The sequence below is a fragment of the Rhincodon typus genome, chromosome 3 (genome assembly GCF_021869965.1).
Source record: "Rhincodon typus isolate 14 chromosome 3, sRhiTyp1.1, whole genome shotgun sequence".
NCBI lineage: Eukaryota > Metazoa > Chordata > Chondrichthyes > Orectolobiformes > Rhincodontidae > Rhincodon > Rhincodon typus.
The window spans coordinates 82,303,876-82,328,077 of record NC_063334.1 but is presented as its reverse complement, the minus strand read 5'-3'; the positions used below and the strand labels follow the sequence as shown (position 1 = coordinate 82,328,077).

The window sequence follows — 24,202 nt, the reverse complement described above, 5'->3', positions numbered from 1 at the left end:
CAATCTCCTGAGAGATTAAATTTCTCCTCATCTCAGTCATAAATTGGCACCGCTTAACACTTAATTCTGAGATTTACCAAATACTCCTAGACTATCCTATGAGGGGAAACACCCCTCTCAGCATTTAACCTGTTAAACCCCTTCAGAATCCTATGTTTCAATGAAATCTTCTCTTATTCTTTTAAATTCCAACAGGTAGGGTCCCAACCTGCTTAACCTTTACTCGTAAGATAATCCCTCCATTCTGTGGAGCATCCTAGTGAACCTTCTCTGAACTGCATCCGATCAAATATTAACTTTTCTTAAATAGAGTGACCAACTGCTCACAGTTCTGAAGATGTAGGCTCACTACTAGACTCTTCTACTCTTAAACTTCAACCCCCTTGAAATAAGCTCCGACATTCCGTTAGCCTTCCTGATTATCTGCTGATTGTTAAAATATTCATCTTTATTTGTGTAGCTTTACCATAATGGAATTGATATTAAATAGATAATCTGGATCAATTCATTGGCAACACATGTATTTCTATATCCCATTAACATAGAAAAAATCCTCAAGTGCTTTAATAGGGAAATTAAACCAAAGTGGAGGGTTTAGCAAAAGCTTACGTGTGCCAAAAATGCAATGGCAAGCCAATATTTTTAAAGGCGCAATTTATTTTTACCCTTCCTTACTGGGCCCTTTGGCTACTTTCACACCTTTTTACCATTGAACAGCTGCTTGGAACTATGAATGCTATAGGTTAATAGTCACTGCTGTTTCCTTTCTCTGAAAACAGTATTTCACTATTTATTGGACCAATATCTTACAACTGCACTGTGAACTAATATATTTTTTCAAAGATGTTACTGTTATTGTAACATGAATTGCTTGATATGTAAAGATCACAACTTTGATTTGATTGTTAGTGAAACTCCAAGCTTCATAGGATTTTTTTTTTACTTTATGCATAGGTGTGATGCCCTTTTTTTTTTAATACTTATTTCGTGCATACCTTCACACATGACTGTCAGCTTGGTGAATTGTTGGTTATTTTTCTTCTGTTGAAATTGGATTCAGATACCCAAAATAATTATACAGAAATACTCCTATTCTCTTGTCTGGGCTAGATATGAAATAATATCAGATGAGAAGAATATTGCCCTGACATGCCATTAACAAAAGCAGCAAGGCTAACGGTACTCGCCCATTTTACAAAGTTAATTGTACAGGCGTTTTTGGAATCTGCTCATACACAGTTAAACAAGGAAGTCTGAAAGTTGCAATGTTACTTACCCTGCTGCTCTGCGGTCTGCATTATAACAGAACCTTGCCTATCATTTTGGCTTTGAAAATTTGCCTGCAGTTTGCTAGTTATATACTAATCACGTCAGAAAATAATTTAGGATTGATTTTTATTGTCATGTGTACTGAAATACAGAGAAAGGCTTTGATTACGAGCGGTACAGGCAGATCACAGCAAGCGAAGGATGTACAGACCAAAAAGACTTCGAGACATAGAAGTCACATTACTTGAGGCTAGAGTCCATTCAAGAGCCTGATAACGGCCGGAAAGCCAGTGTCGCCAGTACTCGGGACTGGATGACTGTAGGATCTTCAAACCTGTAAACAGACTTTAAAATAACATTATTAGTATTTTTTACAGATTTAGAATTTAAGTTTAAAAGTGTAGAACGGTTATAGGAAAGATTAGAGTTAGATCTGTAGGAGCTCGCAAGGAGTCGTCCAGTGTCAGCGCCACCTTCATCTTGAGCTAGTGTATTTCAGAGATTTAACTCTGATAATATTTGCTGCCAAACAACATCTCTGGTCCTGGAGTCTCATTCTTTCAAAAGCTTATTTGTGTTGGATATTATTTTGTAAAAAAAATCCTTTTTGACTTTTTCTAACTGTAATTTATAACTTCTCTTTCTTTTAACACTATCTGTCTTTGTCTTATTTTAGCCACTGTGTGCAATTTAAATATAATTTGTTTTCTGGTTTAGATTGCATGTCTTTTGTGAAGTTTCTTTGGTTGAAGATTTGCTGTTGCTTCCCTACCCTCAGTCATCATGAATCCTTAGCTGAGTGCACCTCCTAGAGCAGATGCTTGAATAGCACAAGTCTTTGCTCAAAAGCCAGCAGACCCTTTGTGGGCAACTGTCGGTGAGATGAATCATGAATTTTGTCACTGGCTGCCCATTATGTGACAATGTTTAATTTGCAATACTGCCAACTTATTCCAATCAGCTAGTTTACTGTTAGTAAAGTATATTCTGTGAAAGATGAACAGTTGTACAATGGCATTGATTGAAACTGAACCAGCCTGGAAGTCGCATGTTGCTTTTTACTTGGATGATGGGTAATACCAAACTGATTACTTGAAAGCTTTTAATGTGATACTTTTTAAAAAATATAATAGAATATTTGTCTAATTCCTGTTGTTGCTTTGGCAATTGTATTACACAGTGAGTCACTTAGTAGTAGTGATTCGTTTACTTATATCACTTTTCACATTGATACTTGTTTGCTTTTAGGAGACTGCTCTTGCAATTCTGAGGACAGTAACTGATCAGTCAAGTGCTGGAACAGCCAAATGGGCTTGGCTTAGACGAGGACTTTATTACATGAGAACCAACCAGAATTCACAGGCTGTGGCAGAGTAAGATATACTATGTTTGAACACCGAGTACTCTATTGTGTTGTTAGAAGAAAATCATCAGGGCAGATGAAGTGGGATCATAGTTGAGGGGAGCTGAGAGAGAATATTGAGGGTGATGTGAGAGACATGCATAATGCATAAATCTAGCGTAGGTGCCCCAGTGATAGGGAGGGGCAGAAGGAGAAAATTGATAGAAGCAACTGAACATAATATTACTGTGGCTGGAGGAATGCACTGGTAAAACCCCATTACTCCATAGGTTGCATGATTCATTAAAAAAATTTAATTTAGTCACAAATGGCAATTGTTTGTTTGTCTTTTATTTTGGATAGCAATGTGAAAGAAACTTTGACCAGGTTTTTCTCCAAAATGAGTAATCAGTTTAATATAAAACAAATCGCTCTTAAACACTGGCAAAACTGGCTAACATCTAGGCTATAATCTGGAATTAGAACTATATCCTGTTTTTGACTGCCAAAACAGACACATTCTCACAATGCAAAGGACAACAAAGTGTCTGCAGAGATAATAATCTTAAAGAAGGGCAAAAGGAAAATACACCCGTATTAACCATTGACCTGTGAATAAAGGATAAAATGTGATAATTCTCATGGGTATGCCGGGTTTCTGACAAAATTGAATTGCTTACAACCAATAGACCAATGGAAAGCCTTCCAAACAAGGCTACGTTTAGGATGGAAATCAAGCTGGATCCAAGCCTTAAGGTAATAATCAGAGCTTGTATGGTAATCAGGATACTGAAGTGTGGAAACTTCATCAGATTGCCAAATAATTCCACCTAGAGAGAAAGAGAGAGAGGAGGAAAGTGAGAATCTTGCAACTACAGTTACGTTAGAGGCTTTTTTCCTCCTTCAAAGACCCCCTCCCACCCCCGGCTTGGTGAAACCAATAACCAAGTTCAGAAAGGGTTGCTAGGAAATCGTCAATACAAGGTCTGATTCCATTGACTGGATAAATGGAAATCTGGATCAAAATATTGAAATTTATTGCACCACGCCACATAATGCTTGAATTTTTTATTTGTGTCTTATATATATTCATAATACGAAGTCTTTCAACCCAGTTAATCTATTCTATTTACTATTGAGGAATTTTAAGGCCATGTGAAAATAAGTTTGTGGAGAGCAGTTTGAATGACATTGCTGTTCTCTTTTATTGTATGGTTTTGAAATCCAATTTTGATTATATTAAATTTAATGATCTGTCATTTTTAAACAGTTTACAAGCAGCCTTGAGAGCAGACCTGAAAGATTCAAATTGCTGGGAATGTTTAGGAGAGGCTTATCTCAGTAGAGGAGGTTACACTGCTGCTTTAAAGGCTTTCACTAAAGCCAGTGAACTGAATCCAAACTCCGTATACAACATTTACAAGATTGCAGCCATTAAACAGATTATTGGCAAGTATGCAGAAGCAGTTACAGAGTATAAACAGATAATTCAGAAGTCAAAGAAATATGTTCCTGCCCTCAAAGGTAAGTTCTTTTCTTTTTATTTTATATTTTTACATTGTCCATTGTTAATATACCTTGCATATTTCCGAATGTTGTATAGTAAATTACTGTTTGGGGATACTGAATATGGAAAATTCTCAAGCTAATGCTTCCAAATTGATTAGGCAGATGTCTCACTTGTCCTTTAATTGGGTTACCTTGTTCAGACAAGATGAGGAATAATGTTATTTATTATAATTCCCTGAGGTTTTTCAGAACTTTGAAAAGTAAAGTGCATGTTGACTTTTCAGTCAGCTGATTGAAAGTACTGGTTAGTTGCAGCAAAAAGATGGTCAGACCATTCTGCTGTGGTTTTTTCTTTGTTTGCAGCTGCAAGGTGATGACCGAGTTTCTGTGTAGCTTGTCAGATTAAGGCACGTTGGGACTGGGCTGCCTCGCAAGGATAATGCCTGGGAGGACAGTTTGGGTGACAATTGAAGAGGGAGGGGAATCCCAGTTATTTTTATGGGATTGGAAGTGCTGTTGCCTTACTGAGTCCCCACATAATATCATTTCAGCATTACTTTACTTTACTTTTCCTGGGTCTCTTCAGCTTAATATTTGTAAGTGTTTCTTAAAAGGGCAAGCACATCCTTCAACAGCACCCTACTTGAAGTTGCTCAACAATTCTCCCAGAAAATAATGCTGGCTGCTTTTGTTCTCAATTTGAAGGTCCGGGAAATAACTGAGGAATATAGTACTATGTAATTGAGCTGTTATGAAAGATTTAGTTTGATTACTGAAGAAGAATCAAAGAAATATACTGAGGTAGTAAGGACTGTAGGTGGTGGAGTTGGAGATAACACTGTGGAGCAGGCTAGGCAGCATCAGAGGAGCAGGAAAGTTGACGTTTTGGGTCAGGACCCTTCATATGCTGATTTGTTTTTGACCTCTGTACTGGTGATGTCTTTCTTTGTCAAATAAGATTGAATGATTCACAATAACTTGCGATTAACAAATTGAATTTGTGGTGCTAATCTGATCATAAGCCAAGGTCATGATATGGTTATTTAGAGCAAGTACTTTGAATATAATTTAACATGAGGTTCCTTAAAACAAATAGAAAGAACCAGGTAAAATATTCACAAAAAATTTATTGCTGATTTTATGTAGAATTGTGCTGGAACATCATGCCAAATTATTAAAACAGTGATTTTAAGATTTCTGCCCCAGATAGAGAGTTACCAATTTTAGTCATGTGTTTTAAAAAAAAACACAGCGTATTCCAAGAAAGAGCAAGCAGAATTGATTTGCTGAGTTAACCTCGAATCATTCCTCGTTAGCTCTATTTTCAAACCAGCTTTCATCAAGAACAGAAAATTCTAAATGGTTCACACTGGCAAAAGATATTTCATAGTAATTTATAAAGTGAAGCAACAAAGCAAGCATTGACCAGAAGTAAAAGCAAAGATTGTACATTGTACCAAAAGTAATTGCACTAAAATTACAGTTACAAAGCAGCAATTTTAAGATGCTACAGAAAGCAAAGAGAGATGGCAGGATGGAGAAATTTAGCAAGGCTGTCTAGTAGTAGAGTCATGGAGATGTACAGCATGGAAATAGACCCTTTGGTCCAATTCGTCCATGGCGACCACATACACTAAATTAATCTAGTCTCATTTGCCAGCATTTGACTCATATCCCTCTTAAACCCTTCCTATTCATGTACCCATCCAGATGCCTTTTTAACTGTTGTAATTGTACCAGCCTTCAACACTTCTTCTGGCAGCTCATTCTGTACATGCACCACCCTTGGCATGAAAACGTTGCCCCTTAGGTCCCTTTTAAATCTTTCCCCTCTCAATTTAAACCTATGCCCTCTAGTTTTGAACTCCCCTACCCTGGAGAAAAAGACCTTGGCTATTAACCCTGTCTGTGCCCCTCATGATTTAGAAACTTCTATAACGTCACCCCTCAGCCTCCAACGTTGCAGGGAAAATAGCCCCAGTCTATTCAGCCTCTCCCTACGGCTCAAACTCTCCAACCCCAACAACATCTTTGTACAAAAACAAAGTTGCTAGAAAAGCTCAGCAGGTCTGGCAGCATCTGTGAAGGAGAAAACAGAGTTGACGTTTCAGGTCTGGTGACCCTTCTTCAAAACTGAGGAAGTTCTGAGGAAGGATCACCGGACCCGAAACATTAACCCTGTTTTCTCCTTCACAGATGCTGCCAGAGCTGCTGAGCTTTTCCAGCAACTTTGTTTCTGTTCCTGATTTACAGCATCTGCAGTTCTTTTGGTTTTTAACATCTTTTGTACATCTTTTCTGAACCCTTTCAAGTCTCTGAACATCTTTCCTCCAGCAGGGAGACCAGAATTGATTGCAGTATTCCAAAAGTGGCCTAACCAATGTCATATGCAGCCGCAACATGACCTCCTGACTCCTATACTCAATGCACTGACCAAAAAGGCAGGTGTACCAAATGCGACCTTCACTGCCCTGTCTACCTGGGACTCCACTTTCAAGGAACTATGAACCTGCACTCAAATGTCTCTTTGTTTGGCAACCCTCCCCAGGACCTTTACCATTAAGTGTATAAGTCCAGCTCTGACTTGTCCTCCCAAAATGCAGCACTTCAGATTTATCTAAATTAAACCATATTAACTTTTTAAAATGTAGTCACTAATGGTGCAGAAAAAGGAAGGATGGAGGAGTAGCTGGTGTTTGATGAATAGATAGTGTATGTCTGGACATGTGGATATTGCTAAGCCAAGTTCAGGATAAGTATGGTAAAGGATTTTAAGTGGATCAGTCATTCACAGTTGGTCTTGGAATAAAATGTGATTAAGATGGACAAAATGGAAGGAAGAAAAATTCATTGGTGTATTATATTAAACAAGAACATAAAATAAACCATAGTCACGTTTCAAGTATTTGCATGTAAGCTAAAAAATGGGATAGTTCTTATATGGCGTTCATCAATCCCAAGATCTTCACAAAGTTAGGACTACCTGCTTTCAGGAGTCTGTTATATAATCTTCAGACTGAGATGGGGGAAGGTACAGATTTATTCCCAATTTTGTAATATATTGGGATTCAGAATTATCTGGAAACATGTCAGGGGTCCCTTAAGTTGACTGAGGGCGCAAGTAGTTTTAAGGGGTGAAATAAAAATTCAGGTATTCCGATCTAAATTTAATTTTTCCAAATGCACAACAAAGATAAAGTATTATATAAAAGTAGCATGAAAATGTTTCGAAAGTGTATTGTTGGCAGAAGAAAACTTTATTTAAATATACAGTATAAGAGGATCCTCCTTTCGTTTCAAAAAGTAAACCTCCTCAAACCACGTGGCTTATTCATGCTTTTCTAGGCCTAGGTGAATGTTATTTAATGATGACCCGAAATGCCCTTGATGATTGTTTAGATGGAAGGGCTTTGGATTCAGCAGAAGAGGCACTTCAGTACTTAGCTAGGTGAGTAAAAATTGATGCTTATTTTCACAAATAAACATTAAACAAGCTTTGAAAATGTTGTTTGAGCATGTTTGTTAAATTTGCAAAGCACTAAATCAATAGTTAAGCAGCAAAATACGTTTTGTTCTGATACCATTTACACAAGATACTTTTATTTAAGACCCATTTTGAATCCTCTATTACACATTTCAACTAGCAGAATAGAATGGTTGACAGCAGGGTAGATTGTAAAGATGGTATGGGTTTAGTGTTGTATAGTTTGCTGGTGCTTCTCTCCTTTTGTGTTCCAGGTCTTAATTGATACGACTAGTGCAGACCAACTTGCACAACATTATTTAATTGTAACTAATGCCAATTTTAACTTTTTGCAGTAGAAATTCACAAGTCACATCTAGCCCATCCACTGTTAATGCAAATCAATCAAATCTCCAGCACACTCTCCTAACCCTGTATCTTTATCTATTGCAAATATGATTAGTTGTGTAATGATTTCTGCTTCCATCTTTTGTGACAGCATTTTGTCTTTGGAAAGCCGTTTCATTGAACCTCTCTGCTCGCTCTTGTTGATTACCTAACTAAAAGAGTTAGTTTTTCCTTTCTACATTATCAAAACTCATCGTAATTGTAAGAACCGTATAAAATTTCCCCTTATTCTTTGCTCCAGTACAAATAATACCAGCATTTCAGTTTTTTTCTTTGCTACTAGTTTCCAATCCTTGCACTATTTTGTGAATCTATGCTGTATCTGCTATGTATCGATGTCCAATGGGGTGTCCAAAATTGTACCCCATGTTATAAATGTGGACTCATGAATTTAATGTTATACTGCTATGGATAAGCTAAATATTTCTGCTTTCGGACTAAACCAAAATCCAGGATTCATGGGCTAAAACCTGTGGCTTACCTTTGTCAGAAAGCCTGCTGTGATCAGATGTTATTCTGGCAGCTGATAGTTGCCAGCAAGCTTTCTGCTGGAAGTATGAAGCCACACGAGAAAGTTCTGCCCACCGGGAGCTGCCAGTCAATCAGAAACCAGTATCTCTAGAACATGGATACTGCTGAGCAGCTACCTGTGTCCCGGACACAGATTGAGGATCAGACGTGAAATTTGTAACAGTTGTTTTGGGGGTTGAGATTTTTAGGGCTACAGTCTGTAGGGAGGGTGTCAGAACAGAGTGCTGGGGATATCTTTTCCTTGCTGAAGCTTAAGAAATTGCAGTCCAGGTGAGATGTTGTCATTAATTCATAACTTAAGGGCTTGAATTGCCAGCGGATTGGGAAGGTCAACCATGGGCCTTTCTGCCCAGAACTTAGTTTCTGAAGTGGTAAGAAGAAAGTAAATATTTTCCTGATGCTAACCTGCACGATTTTGTTAGTTTTCCTTTCAACTACTTCTTGGGAGGAGAAAATCTCATCACAAACTGAATGTTAACTGTCAAAATTGAGACAAAGCTGATAACGCTTGCAGTTCTTTTTATGCAAATACTATGCAAACAGATTGGTAAATGATGAAATTCAGAAGTTGTTTTCCAAGATGCAGCACTGCACTGTTAATTTGGTAAAAGCAGCAGGGTTTCCATCTGTTCACCTTTGAAATGTACTGAATGGAGTGATGTTTCTGTACTTGTTTGGAAGTTATTACTTTATGGTGAGTTTAATTTAAATAAAATAGAAACTGTGGATGCTGGTGATCTGAAACAAAACAACAAATTGCTGGAAAAACTTGACCAGTCCAGCAGTCACTCTGGAAAGAGAACAGAGTTAACGTTTTGAGTCTTTATGATCCTTCAGAATTAGAAGCAGCTAAAATTGTTTTGTCCATTTTCAAAGTAGCAATTACTGCTGAATGTCATCTGTGTTTAGAATAAACAAATTAAAATATCGTGTTAGAGATTTTTATGTGATATTAATTTTGAATAATATTTTTCTCTCTCTCACTCTTAATCAAGTCTTTCCCCTTTCACTTTGTTCTTTATTTTGTTTGAATTCACCCATTTTAGTTTTGACTTTCTTCTCAATCCTAGTGCGTTAATTTTCCAATTCTTCAGTATAATTAGTTAAGGAGGTGCATTTGCCTCACCCTGTCCTCAACGCTCAGTTCTGTCTCAGTAACGTTAGGAGCTCACATTTGATTAATTTTCAATGTGTGATCGCTTTTTAAAAAATGTATGTATGTTTTGATAACCTTAAACTTTTATTAAAGGCAGCTACTTGAAAGTGGTACTTTAATTTTAAGTGGCTATGTTTATTGTTTCACCTTGCAGAGCTGTACAGTGTCGGCCTGATGTATCCTGTCTGTGGAAGCTGATTGGAGATACATGCACCACACTCCACGTTTTGTCACCAGCAAAAGTTAACATTAGAGTCTCTGCCATTCTCATTGGACAGGATGAAAAGAGAAATGTGCACTACTTGGATAAAAATGAACTGCTTCGACTCGGAGGAAGGTAAATTACTTTCAGTCAAAAAGTCATATTTTAATCTAATAATGGTAGTTTGTCACTTTTTTTATAACCATTCCTATAACTATACCTTATTAGATTGTTCTCCCTTCAAGTACATAATTTTGGTAGTTTCACTTGCCAACTATTGGAAAATCACTTAAGGCAAGGGAAATTTAACCGTTCTCCATCTGTGACTTATTGCTTTCTGAAATCCTGTTGTTTTGACTCCCTTATCTCCACCTCTGGTATTAATGAAAAGCTGAGAAACACTGGCTCTGAACTTGATCTCATCCCTGTAACGTGATTGAGTCTTTTTGAGGAAGTTACCAAAAAGATTGATGGCAGAGCAGTAGATGTTGTTTAGTTTGATTTTAGTAAAACCTTTGACAAAGCTCCACATGGTAGACTAATTAGTAAAGTTAGGTCATAAGGGATTCGGGGTGAACTTGCCAATTAAATACATAATTGGCTTAACAGCGGGAGACAGTAATGGTGGAGGGTGGCTTTTCAGACAGGAGGCCTGTGACCAGCAGTGTTCCACAGGGATCGGTTCTGGGTCCTCTTTTGTGATTTTATTTAAATGATTTGGATGAGAATCTAGAAGGCATGGTTATAAGTTTGCAGACGACACCAAAATTGGTGGCATAGTAGACAGTGAAGAAGGTTTTCTAAGATTACAAAGGGATCTTGATCAAATGAGTCCGTGGGCTGAAAAATGGCAAATGGAGTTCAATCTGGATTAATGCGAGGTATTGCATTTTGGTACAACAGACAAGGGTAGGCCTTATACAATTAATGGTAGGGTGGTGTTGTCGAACAGAGGGACTTGGTGGTGCAGGTGCATAATTCTTTGAAGTTTGCATCAGATATAGACAGGGTGATTAAAAGTCTTTAACTACTGGCCATAATTTTTCAATTTTTTTATGATATGGGGTAATTAATAAAGGCAAACAGAATGCTGGATTCTGTATTAATAGAGGTACAGAAAACAAAATCAATGGAGTTGTGTTGAATCTTTGTAAACTCAATTGGATTATTGTTTTCCTTTCTGGGCAGCATAATTGAGGGATGATTACTTTAGAGAGCGTACAGAAAAGATTTTCAAGGATGGTTGCAGGGATGAGGGATTTCAGTCATGTGAATAATATGTAGAAGCTGGCATTATTAATTTTAGAGAAGAAAGTGTTGAGACTTGATAGAGACTTGCCAAACCATGAATGATCTAGACGGAGTAAGTGGATAGAAATTGTTAACATTAGCAGCGGTTTTAAAAACAAGAGAACACTAACCTCAGGTGAATGACAAAAGAGCCCAACATGACATGAAACAAAGACCTGCAGATGTTGGAAATCAAACAAAAACAGAACCCCATAAAGAGACAGGCATAACTGAGGCTCATGTAGGTACCCATGACCACACTTTTGATCTGAAGAAAGTGAGAGGAATTAAAGTAGAAGTTGCTCAAAGTGAGGATGGGCTGAACCAGGTGGAGGAGGGTGGTCATTGATGGGGACAGCTCAGGCCTTTTTTACTCAGATGAAGTGGAGAGCACTGAGACTATCCTGATGGGGGATTCTGCTGGTATCTCTCTATGGGCTCCAACTCCACAGATGCTGCCAGACCTGGGTTTCACCAGCTATTTCTGTTTTGTTTTGTAGGAAAAGTTTGGAGGATATGGGCCAAATGTATGCCAATGGGACTTGTTCAGTTTGGGGAAACCTCTTCGGCATGGGCGAGGTGGACCGAAATGTCTGCTTCCCATGCTGTATGACTGATATTAGGAAAACCTTTTTTCATACAGCAAGTGGTCAGGATTTGGAACGAATTTCCTGATAGTGTGATGAAGGAATAGTTGACCCTGGCTTTCAAAAGGGAATTGGATAAGCATTTGAAGAGCAGACTAGATAGGAGAAAGGGTGGGAGAGTGGAGCCATGTTATTTGCTTAGAAGTGAGTCAACTGGCATGGGCATGACTGCGTGATATAAACATATAAATTAGGAGCAAGAACAGACCTCTTAGCAGGCTCTGGGGGCTCTGCCATTCAGTAAAATCATGGCTAATCTGATTATTTTCCCATCTACCCCTTGTAATGTTTCACCCCCTTGCTTATCAATAATCTATCTTCCTTTGCCTTAAAAATATTCAAAGGCTGCGCCTCTTCCTTTTTGAGGAAGAGAACTCCAAGAGTCACTATATCTCTGGGGGAAAAATTTTCTCCTCATCTATCTTGAATGGCCAACTCCTTATTTTTAAACAGTGAGTCCTAGTTCTAAATCCTCTCAGAAGAGGAAACGGCCTTTTCACATTCACCCTATCAAGATGCCTCAAGGTCTCATAAGTTCAGTACTTCAAGTCTAACTTGTCTAAGCTTTCCATATCAGACAATCTGCCCATTCCAGCTATTCAGTCTTGTGTAAAGCTTATTTGAACTGCTTCCAAAGCATTTATGTCCATCTTTTAAATTTAAAAAAAAACAGTACTTTTGCAGTATTCCAGATATCTCACCAATGTCCCATATGACTGAAGTGTAACCTCCCTGTATTCCTATTTAATTTCTCTTGCAATAAGCAATAGTATATTAGCTTTCCTAAATATTGCTCTACCAGCATGCTAACATTTTGTAATTCCTGCGCTAAGGCCCCCAATTCCTCTGCGTCTCAAAGTTCTGCAATCTCTCCCCATTTGAATAATATGCTTCTTTAAGCCAAATATGCCAAAATGAGCAATTTCACATTTTTCCCATTATACTCTATTTGCCAAACCTTTACCCACTCACTTTACCCACCAATCTGTTTTTTTTTGTAGCTTCCTTATGTTGCCTTAACAACCTACTTGCCTGATTAGCTTTGTATCATCAAATTTATCACCCAGATTCCCTTTCTATTGGACTACTTTATCCAGATATCTATAGAAACATTTAGTATTGTTTATTGTATTTCTAGCTAGCTTGCTTTCTTAGTCTAATTTTCCCCTTTTCATTAATTGAGATTTTATTTGCTGATTTTATATTCCATATAATTTCTGATTTGCCATTCACTTTTGCAAAATGGTTTAATTTCTCTTTAATACTATCTTGTCTCTTTTTTAATCACGGATGGTGATATCTCCTCTTGAAATATTTCTTTCTCATTGGAATATATCAATCCTGCATATTCTGAAATATCCTGTTCAATGTCTGCTTTTTTTTTTAGCGATTTGATTTTTCCTTTCCCTAATTTGCGAGTTCACTTCAGCAAACTGTGCTTTTATGCTTTCATAATTGCCCTCATTTAAGTTAATAATACTTGCCTTGGATCCTTCTCTCCTCATACTGAAAGTAAACTTGAATTATATTGTAATCGGTGCTATCTAGGGGTGCCTTCACTTTGAGTTAGTTTATTAATCTTGTCTGTTTTGTATGTTACCAGGACTAGTGTAACCCGCACCCTGGTTGGCTCTAGAATATGATATGTAAGAAACTATGCAGATAACATTCATTGAGCTCCTCATCTTTCCTACCTTTGCTCATCTGATATTTCATCTGAGCCATGAGTTCCCACATGCTACAACTGTGGGACTTTACCTGTCCTATCATCCTTAATTATTAGTTATCTTAGTTATTTTATCCCTTGTTTATATATAGAATGAGAGAGCATAGAAACAGACCCATTGGTCCACCATGTTGGTGCTAACTAACAAACTTTAAACTGCAGTAATCCCATTTACCTTTACTTAGGGAATAGTAGGCTATGGACCAACATTTTAAGTACTCATCCAGATACTACCTAACTGTTGCAAGAGTACTTGCCTTCACCACCCTCCCAGGCAGTACATTTCATTTCTCTACCACCTTCTAGGTAAAAATAATTTTCCTTAGATCTCCTTAAACTACTTATTCCTCACCTTATACTTATGCCCTCTGGTCTTCTACCCATCTGCCATGATCTAATCTGTCTATGCCTCTCATAATTTTGTAAGCCTCAATTAGATCCCCCCCTCAGCCTCCTCTGCCCTAAGGAAAGCTAACTCAGCCTAATCAGTCTGTCCTCCTAACTGAGACTTTTCATCCCAGGCAACGTTCTGGTGAATCTCCTCTGTACTTTCTCTCCAATGTAGTCATGTCCTTCCAATAATTTGGCACCAAGAACTGGACACCGTAATCCATCTGTGGTCTAATCAAAGACTTGTAAAGGTGTCACAATACTTTCTTGCTCCTATATTCTACGCCCTAGTTAATGAAGGCAAACATCCCGTATTCCTCCTTCACCACCTTGTCTACCCACGCTGACACCTTCGGGGGTCTGTGCACTTGTACACCAAGGTCCCTTCGTTCCTCAGTACTCCCTAAGGACTTACCATACATTGTGTTTATCCTTCCTTTACTAGACCTCCCAAAAGGCATCACCTTGCATTTATCTCTTTTTAAATTTCACCAGCCATTGCTCTGCCCAATTTACCAGCTGATCCATATAAGACTGCAGCTTGAGACCAGCCTCCTCATAATCAACAAACCACCAATTTGTACCTTGAAAAGATAGTGGTGATCTGCCTGTTGAACTGCTGAAGACCGTATTTTATGAGTAGACCCATAATCCTATTACATGGGGATTCCCGCATTTTGACCCAGCAACAATGAAAGAGCAGTGATCTACTTCTGGGTGAGGATGGTGTGTGGTTTGGATGAGAACTTGCAGGTGGTGGTGTTCCAATGTATCTATTACCTTAATCCCTCAAGGTGGTAGGTCGTTGCGGGTTTGGAAAGTGCTGTCTATGGATCTTTGGCAGATTTCTGCAGCGCACCTTGTGGATAATACAAAGTGCTGCTACTGAGCATTGGTGGTGGAGGGGCTGAATGGCACCACATCCATGAACAATCAACAGGGTGTTTTGTCCTGGATGGTGTCAAGAAAGTAGGGAGTATTGCATCACATTCCTGACTTGTGCCTTTTAAATTGTGAACAGGCTTTGAGGAGTCAGTAAGTGAGTTACTCCCTGTAAGACTCCTAGACTTTCCCTTTTCTTACAGTCACAGTATTTATATGGTTAGTCCATTTTTGATCAGTGATAATCCCTACGATATCGATAGTAGTGATTTCTGAAATTGTACTGCCATGTAATGTCAAGGGGAGATGGTCATTGCCCTCTATTTGTGTGGTGTGAATGTTGCTTGCAAATTGTCAGCCCAACCTGGATACTGTCCAGGTACTGTTACAGTTGATTATGGGTTGCCTCGCTCTGTGAGGAGCCAGAAATGGTGCTGAACATTGTACAATCATCTGAACTTTTGACTGTCTGATTGAGAGAAGGTCATTGAAGCATCCAAAGGTAGTCAGACCATGGGCACTGAGGAACTCCTGGAGATATGTCCGAGAACTGGAATGACTGACCTGCAGTAATCACGAGCACAGTTCAAGCTGGTTTCTTTAACTAACTAACTAACAAACTAACTACAAGTAGAGAGTTTTCATTTCCCTGCTTAAGCCTGAGTGAAATTTAGAATTTAAACAAAGTTAAGAAAATTTGCATTTAAATTGCAGTTACGTATTAAATGCAAACAAAGTTTCAGTTTTAGGAAGCGAATTGGATAAGGGAAATGTGAATATCAGTGCACTATTCAAAGACCTGCTCAGTCTCAGCATGATTTTCAGTTATGTTTGTGGTGTGGAAAGCGGAGTTTTATTTCTAACTGCAACTTATTTTCTCCTAGATGCTATGGACGGGCCCTTACATTGATGTCGCCATCTGCCAATCTGTGGTGCGATCTTGGTGTGAACTACTATCGACAGGCTCAGGCTACTGCAGAAGGGAATATAATGTCTGAGTTATTGGAAAAAGCACTACTGGTAATTTTTTTTGTAAAAAGGACAGAAACACATCTACCTTACAGGGACTGGATTTTTAAAGTGAAAATTTTGGTGCATTTTGGCTTGGTTTTGACAGCACTTTTCTGCATCAAGTTGAATTGCATACTGTGATTTACCACCATACTCCCAACACTCATTCTGTGTTTGATTTTTCAATTTGGGAAATATTGATCGATAATTGCATCAATGTACACAATAGAAAGGTGTTTCAATTTATTGCCTTGCCAATGTTAAACTTAAAAATTGAACTGGGAGCAACTGATCCTGAGAGCAGATATTTTCCATTAGTAGTTGCTCATATGTTTCATTGGCTTGTTTCCTCTAATAACTTGTCAGTGTGAACTTCAATTCAGTCGTATACTGCATAATTTCAGTTTTATTTCTGAACTGAAAGTTAGCATTCTTTCTTGTGTAATTAAATACCCCCATTTAACCTTTCTGCCTGTTTTACAAATATTGCTTAAGTGTCTAATATTACGTTGGATACGCTTGGACTTTTTTGCATGCTTTCCGCCCAAGCAGCTACTTAACATTAATTCAACAATACCTTTGCCAAAGTCAAATCCTGCCCATAAAACTGGTCATGCCCTCAGGTTAGAAAGAAGAATTTGCCGGTAGCAACCCCAGTAGAAACTCCAGACCAGTATTGATGCACGTTTTCTTATTTTTGTTTGAACATGATGGATCACCTAGCAGCAGATTAGGGGAAGATCAAATCTAATTCAGGGATTCCATTTGACTTTTCATTTGCCGAAGTTAATAGATAATTTGGTGAGCTCTGTTAAGCACACGCAATCCTCCCTTTTTTTTGCCTCTGCAGTGTGTTCATTTGATCCTTTAGGTCCAACAACAATTCTGAAGAAGAGTCAGTGGACATGAAATGTTAATTCTGCTTTCTCTCTCCAAATGTTGCCAAACCTGCTGAGTTTCTCCCGCAATTTGTTCTTGTTTCAGGTTTCCAGCAATTCTTTGTTTTACAATTAGACGAAAGTTGGTTAACTACTTAAAAATTGCATGTTTACAATTTTCTTGATCTAGCATGTTTTATGACGTTCACTGTACATCTGTTGAACAGTGCCTCAAAAAATCTGTGATGTTGGACAGCAAAAATCATCAACACTGGAATGCACTTGGAGTTGTTGCAAGTTATAAAGGTATTGCCTTTTTGAATATCAAGTTTGGTGTAACAGTAAAAACTAACTTCTTGAAAATCTATCCTGAAGTTGTTTAGTTTTCTCTGTGGCAGCATGTTGGCTCAGTAGTTAGCACAGCTGCCTCACAGTGCCAGGGACCCAGGTTTGATTCCATCCTTGGGCAACTCTCCGTAAGTTTCACATTCTCCCCGTGTCTGTGTGGGTTTCCTCCCACAGTCCAAAGATGTGCAGATCAGGTGGATTGACTATGCTTAATTGCCAGCCGTGTCCAAGAATGTGCAAGTTAGGTGGATTGGCCAGGATATACAGGTTTATGGGGGATAGGGTAGGGTGGCAGCTCTGGGTGGGTTGTGGTTCTGAAGGTAGGTGTGGACTTGATGGATTAAAGGCCTGCTTCTGCACTGTAGGGATTCAGTGATTCTATGATGATGCTAAAACCTTGTACGCTAAATTTTGTTTTTAAAAATGCTAGTGATATATTGTCTCATCAGTACAAAATAAGATAAATGACAAATTGATTGAATAACCTTGCAATTAAATGTGTTTTGATTACTTTCCTCATTGTTCTGATGCAGGTATTGAAAATTATGCTCTTGCACAACATGCCTTTATCAAGTCTGTCCAGGTTGAACAAAATGCAAGTATTTTACTCAAAATATTATTTATTAGGTGATGGGTCATATGAAGTAATTTTAAGAAAACAGAATCAAAGGATTATGGCCATTTGGCCCATTGTGCCTGCATTGGCTATATTACTAGTGCCAATCTCCTGTCTTTTCCCTGTATCCTTGCCCATCATTGGTATCTAGATAACCATCCAATTCCCTCTTGAATACCTCAATTGAACCTGACAGTACATTCCATATCCTAACAGCTCAGTGTAGGAGCAAAACCCCCGACTGAGGACGAAGACTCAGGAGGCAGGCAGAATTCAGGCACATGGCAGTCTTTGTTCTTCAGGCAAGCACTGGATCGTGCAGGGAGAGGGCCAAAGATTCCCCCACTATCTGGCCTTGACCTGAGAGCTCAGTTGTTCCCTTAATCCTTAGCTCAGATTGGAAGAGAGATCAATGATGCTGTGGTGTTTATAGTGAAATACAATATTTTTATACATTTAGTGTTAAAATAATCACATACAACATGGTCATAGTGCTCTTCCCTTTTATTCTGTGTATATCCAATTCTGTGAAACACCTAATCAATGATGGACACTCCTGTGGACAGCCCTAGGTTCCCATGATCTCATGGTGTTTAACAGACATTGTAAGCACCAGGCCTTGGGATCTTTCTATTCATCCTGTTAATCTGCATTCAGCAGTTACTGGTTGTATTCCTTCAGTCACATCCCAATCTTGTTTATCTCTAAGGACTGCGTGAATTCTGTTGTTCATTGTATTTCATTTACTATCTCTATCAAATTCAGTTACTCCTCATATATTTTCCCACCGTTCTAATTATATGTACAAAAAATATAAAAGTTCTAACTAACTGTTAAAAGATTCATAATATTAGTTTCCATTATAAAGGTACTTGTGTAAAGTTTTATAATTACCTCTACTGTTAGCACTCTTTAGCTTATGAGTTGCAAGCAATTTGTTTCTTACAAGATATGCCAGGCGAGACTGACTAACTTTCACATCAATGTTTGAATCTTTTCCCCTAATGCTTTTTAATTATCAATGTATCTTGTTGTATACTTAGATTCAAACTTAATTATAGAAACATCTCTGATTATCTGAAGAATCTTTAACTAGAACCTATTTCTAAATATTGTGAATAATTTTTTTGAAAAAAGCTAATTAATGCAAAAATAACTTTAGCTGCTGTTTTCACAGCTGCATGATGAGTTAGGCCGACTGTCTCCTAGACTGAGATTTATTGTCCTTATTCTGACTGATTCATTTCACCTAATGGGACAACATCCTTTTCAGTAATGAGGCTGGAATTGATCACTTATTTAATGAAGTTGTTTGATCCCTCTGATTTTTGAGCCACAACCGCACTAGTTCATCTGTGTTTGTTATGGTAGAAGTTTACCTCCTCCTTCAATGTTTGTTATAAATCTTCAGACTGTCTATCCTTGGACATTTCTTATCAAGACTGTGTCTCCTACCAACACTCCTTGCAGTTGTTGGTCATGCAATGCTCCCTTTTGCCTTGGAATAACCCCTTCTCAAAGGTACCATTGTCTCACTTAAATGCTGGAGAACGCTTTAATTCTGTTTTAATCACTTGTCCACCATTTTGTGTCTCTCAAATATGGGCAGCTCCAACACTGAGTGAAAAAGTTTTTGTTTTCACATCAACCTTTCCTTTTTTGCACAACACTTTAAATCTATGACCTCTCATTCTTGTTTCTCTTACAAGCAGAAACAGCTTCACCGTAACTACTCCGTCCAGTGCATTCATGATTTTGATAATCTCCATCAGATCTCTTCTCGGTCGCCTTCTCTCCAGAGAGAACAGTTCCAACTTCTTCAATTTTATCCTTAGTTGAAGTTTCTTGTACTTGGAACAATTCTAGTAACTTGTTTTTGGACTCTGTCCGATGCATTTGTATCTTTCCTATAACTTAACCATAGCTGTACAGAAAAACACAAAACATCGTATAGTTGCAGTTAAAATTAAGATATTTTGAGCAACTTTGAATTCAGAACAAACTCCGATACCATAAGTTTCAAAAGCTGTAGCAGCAATGATTAAAACTTGATTTTCAAATATTATAATCTCTTTTTTACTAGAATGTAGTGGCCTGGACCAACCTGGGAGCAACTTATTTAAAGAACGAAAATATTGAGGTAAATATTGAGAATACTAGTAATTAAACTAAAGTAAGATCTATAGTCACGGTAACTGGAGATACTTAGTATTGTGTAGTTATTCAATATTTGTTCGTAATAATTCTGATAAAGTTGCTACTATTCCTAATTAAACCATTAATATTTTTGAAAATTTAATTCTTATTTTAATGCTATCTCACTACTTGTGATTTTCATATGTTTCTAATGTAGCTTGCCCATGAAGCCTTTAAGGTAGCCCAGTCTTTGGAACCCTCGTATGTTGTGTGCTGGATTGGACAGGTAGATCATCTCTGCTGTTTCTACAATTTAATATTATTTGAAGCAAGGTGAAAATATTTTCCAGTTGTTGTATCAATTTGATGATACATTTAGATAGTTTATCCAAACCCTATAGCACTAACAACTTTACCATTTATTTGATGCAAAGCTTATGCAGTAATCTCCCCATATTCTTTGATTATGTTCGTAGCATCAGAAATAATCATAGACACATCACACTTGTATGATATATGAAGTTAAAGAATTAGAAGTGTTGTGATGCTCAAATTGGTGAAAATGATCTGTCAAATATAAGAGTATTCTCCTCTCAAGGACAAAAAATACAGTATCTATTTTTCAGCACCTATCTGTTGCTTCCCTGTTTTACACATGGGCTACTATCACAGATTTCTCTTTTCCTAGGTTATCTGTAACCTGAAGGATTAATAAAGTTGTTGTTTAACTGAGCTTCGATAAGCTATATACTTTTTTGAGATAACAAGGTGTAGAGCTGGATGAACACTTTGTTGCATTGCTTTAATTTCATTCTGAAAGACATGTTTTGAATGCACTTACACTGTTTAGTTGTTTAATTACTGATAATAACACTAGTTTATCCTCTTTGCAGGAATATTATACTTGCATCACCTTTAAATTTTTTCGACATATACTGGGAAGAAATTTCAGTTTGTTACATGTGTATTTTTGCTCTTGTAGTCTAAGTTTCCAATTATTTAACTTGTAGGCACTAATTGCTGAAGCTGTTGGCAGCTATGAGACAATGGACTTGTTTAGACATACCACAGAGCTTGGTGTTAATGTAAGTATTGTTCTTTATTTTGGTTATATGTAAGCATGTCTAGCCTGTTCAATTTTCAATTAAGATGAGTTTATTGTAATTTTACATTGTCCAAACAATTTAGAAAAAAAAAATCTTTTTACAGATTGAAGGAGCTAAAGGTTATGCACACTGGGTGTGTACAACACTGCAGGATAAATCAAACAGAAATTCTGAATTGTACAAGTACAACATTGTACAAATGAATGCAATATCTGCTGCACAAGTTGTCATGAGCAAATATACAGGTATGGTAAAATGTTTGATGAACTGGCGCACTTAACTTTTTGTTTTCTAAATAAATTGAGTGAAACATTAATATTATAGCCAAACTATGAATATATCCACTATAATAAGAAAGCAGTACAAAATTCTGAGGTATTTAACATTTGGCTTAGCAATATGTAATAATGATGAGGTCTATTGCAAAACTGTCACACATCTTAATAGCAAAATATTACAAGAATATTGTAGAATTTGAGATCTAGTGGTAGATTGGTCAATCTTTTCTTCATTTTCTTTTAATGTATTCAGGAGATGTGGGCATTACTGGTAACGCCAGCATTTATTGCCCATCTCTAACTACCTGAAGAGCCGTTCAGAGTTGACCACATTGCTGTGCATCTGGAGTTCTATGTAGACCAGATCAGATAAGGACAGCAGATTTCCTTTTTGTATTAGTGAACCAAATTGTAATAAAAACCTATCAGCAGTTGGTTGCATGATGCTCATTAGACTATTTCTTTAATTCCAGATGTTATTGAGATCAAATTTCGCCATCTGCCATGGTGGAATTTGAATGCATGCCCTCAGAACGTTATCTTGGGTTTGTGGATTACTAGTCCAGTGGCAGCCTCCTAATAACATTTAAATAGAACCTTCAATATAGAAAATTTCCCAAGGTATAATGAGGTGATAATGGATATCAAGCCAAATGACCAGATATTTGAAACTGACTATCCATTTTTTTTTTTAAACGGGTTGGTTTTGGTGAAATGCCAAAATAGAACAGGTGTGGCAGACTTAAGGGAGAGGCATTTCAAAGTATTTGGCTTAGGCAGTTGAACACACAACACTAGTTTATAGTCCAACAGGTTTATTTGAAATGACAAGCTTTCAACTGGTGAAGGAGCAGTGCTCTGAAAGCTTGTGATTTCAAATAAACCTGTGGACTATTACCTGGTTTTGTGTGACTTCTGACCTTGTCCACCCCAGTTCAACACTGGCACCTCCACGTCATGAATACAGAACTATCAACATTGAGTCGAAGGGATGGAGGATGCACGAGGGTAAAAAAGAGCAACTGAGTAGTAGAGCTGGAGAAGGTGGGAATGGTGAGATTGTGAAGGATTCAAGCACCAGATTGTGTTTTGATTTTGGGATGTAGACTGGAAGCCAACAGAAGTTAGCAAAGACATAAGTGAGTAGGACTTGATTAGTGGTGTTGTACAGTGGCTGCACACTTTAGATAAGCTAAAATTTAAAGAGCATGGAGGATTTCAGACTAGGTAGGAGGAGGGGCATTCAGTTAGAATCAAAGAATTGAATCTTTACATTGTGGAAGCAGGCTGTTTGGCCTATTGAGTCCAACCCTCAGAGTATTCCACCCAGACTCGCTCCCTTATCCTATCCCTGTAATCCTGCATTTCCCACAGGTAGTCCACCTAGCCTACACATCTCTGGACACTACGGACAATTTAACATGGCTAATCAACCTAACCTGCATATCTTTGGACTGTGGGAGGAAACCAGAGCACCCCGAGGAAACCCATGTAGATACAGGGAGAATGTGCAAACTCCACACAGACCATCACCCAAGATGGAATCGAACGCAGTCCCTTGCCCTGTGAGGCAGCAGTGCTAACCACTGAGCCACCGCACTACCAGTTTGGTAGAAATGGTGTCAAGGCGAGCAGGGAATGCACACGAGAGGAGAAGCTAAAATAACATGGAAGTTTAAGGCTAGGGAAGAGTTTAGGTTTGATGAACTAGAAAGACAGTCTTACCTTGGAGGTACGTCAGCTCTTTGCACTTATTTCAGAATGTGAAGGTAGAGGGAACAAATATGATTAGACAGTTGGTAATAGAGAGTAGAAACCAGAGACTATCTCTGCAGTCGGCATTCTGGGTGAACTTAGCAGAAAATATTGAAGCCAGATAGTCCTCAGTGCTGTCAACCCAAATCTGGTGGTGTTTGTAAAAAAGCAGTTTTGCAGTAGGTGCAGTCAAGATGCACTCCTTGGATTTTACTGAGGATAAGGAGATCATGGTGAGTGAACTGTTGAGATCAATAGCTGCACAGTTGGCTTGACAAATGAAAGGCCTTACAATTGCAATTTTAATTTTAAGAGACTTGGGACAGTTTGTTTGTCCTGAAGAGCAAACTCTGAGGAAATGGGATTTTGAGATGCTACTAGTACTTGGGTAATGAGTGATGAAAAGGAAGTAGTTTGAGATGGACTTCCTTTGATCAAGATCATTGCATTAGAAAAGTCACATGAATTGGCATGAGTAGAGGTCTGGCTGTTAAATTTCAGATGTGTTCTTATATGAAGGGAGCGGTTATAAAATGGCTGTGAATTCAGAGAAATAACAGTAATTTGAGAGAGAGATTATAACAGTAAGAAGCAGTTGTCAACAGTATAGTTGAGGGCGAATGCCTCTGGAATGGGATGTAGAGATGCTGGCATTTGAGGGTCTCCAGTGAAATGTGAGGGTTATGGAACAAGGCAAGATGTTCAAAGTACAATGTGCTAGAGAGCTGTGGAGGAACAAGACATAATCTCATAATGAAGACTGCACTGCCACCATTGAGCAAGTAGTAGAAATTACAACCAGGCTTCAGTAACCTGCAAAATGAGTCCATTTTTCAGTGAAAGCTATGTTAATTCATTGTTTTGCAATAGATTATGAATGAAAAGGGCCTAGTTCACAAGTGGTTAAACAATCTGGGTGAGGTAACGTAATGGATTCTTGTGCGTAGCAAATTTTGTTTGAACCAGTTAATAAATTTGATTTGTTTTTTGAACAGAGAGAATTCAGACTGATGCAACAGCTTTCACAATGCTGGGTTATCTAAATGAGTATCTAAGCCTGAAAAAACAAGCAGAAGAGGCATATCACAGGTAGGGATTGTGTGTTTAAAAACAAAATGCATCTGCTCAAGTTGGAAGAAAGAATGCCCTGAAACAAACATGATTAAATGCTCATGAGATAACAAGGTGTAGAGCTGGATGAACACAACAGGCCAAGCAGCATCAGAGGAGCAGGAAAGCTGACGTTTCGGGCCTAGACC

The 24,202-nt window shown here is 38.0% G+C and overlaps 1 protein-coding gene across 1 annotated transcript in view; it reads left to right on the top strand.

The window, feature by feature from the left end:
• LOC109913347 (tetratricopeptide repeat protein 37) overlaps positions 1-24,202 on the top strand; it is a 74,620-nt gene that overhangs the window by 5,800 nt on the left and 44,618 nt on the right. Inside the window, exons 4-15 of the mRNA XM_020512846.2 lie at positions 2,518-2,642; positions 3,882-4,135; positions 7,466-7,568; positions 9,833-10,015; positions 15,700-15,835; positions 16,932-17,010; positions 17,586-17,647; positions 19,752-19,808; positions 20,022-20,090; positions 20,815-20,889; positions 21,014-21,155; positions 23,939-24,032. Of these exons, the coding sequence (XP_020368435.2) occupies positions 2,518-2,642; positions 3,882-4,135; positions 7,466-7,568; positions 9,833-10,015; positions 15,700-15,835; positions 16,932-17,010; positions 17,586-17,647; positions 19,752-19,808; positions 20,022-20,090; positions 20,815-20,889; positions 21,014-21,155; positions 23,939-24,032 (1,379 nt within the window). The remainder of the gene's footprint in view (positions 1-2,517; positions 2,643-3,881; positions 4,136-7,465; positions 7,569-9,832; positions 10,016-15,699; positions 15,836-16,931; positions 17,011-17,585; positions 17,648-19,751; positions 19,809-20,021; positions 20,091-20,814; positions 20,890-21,013; positions 21,156-23,938; positions 24,033-24,202) is intronic.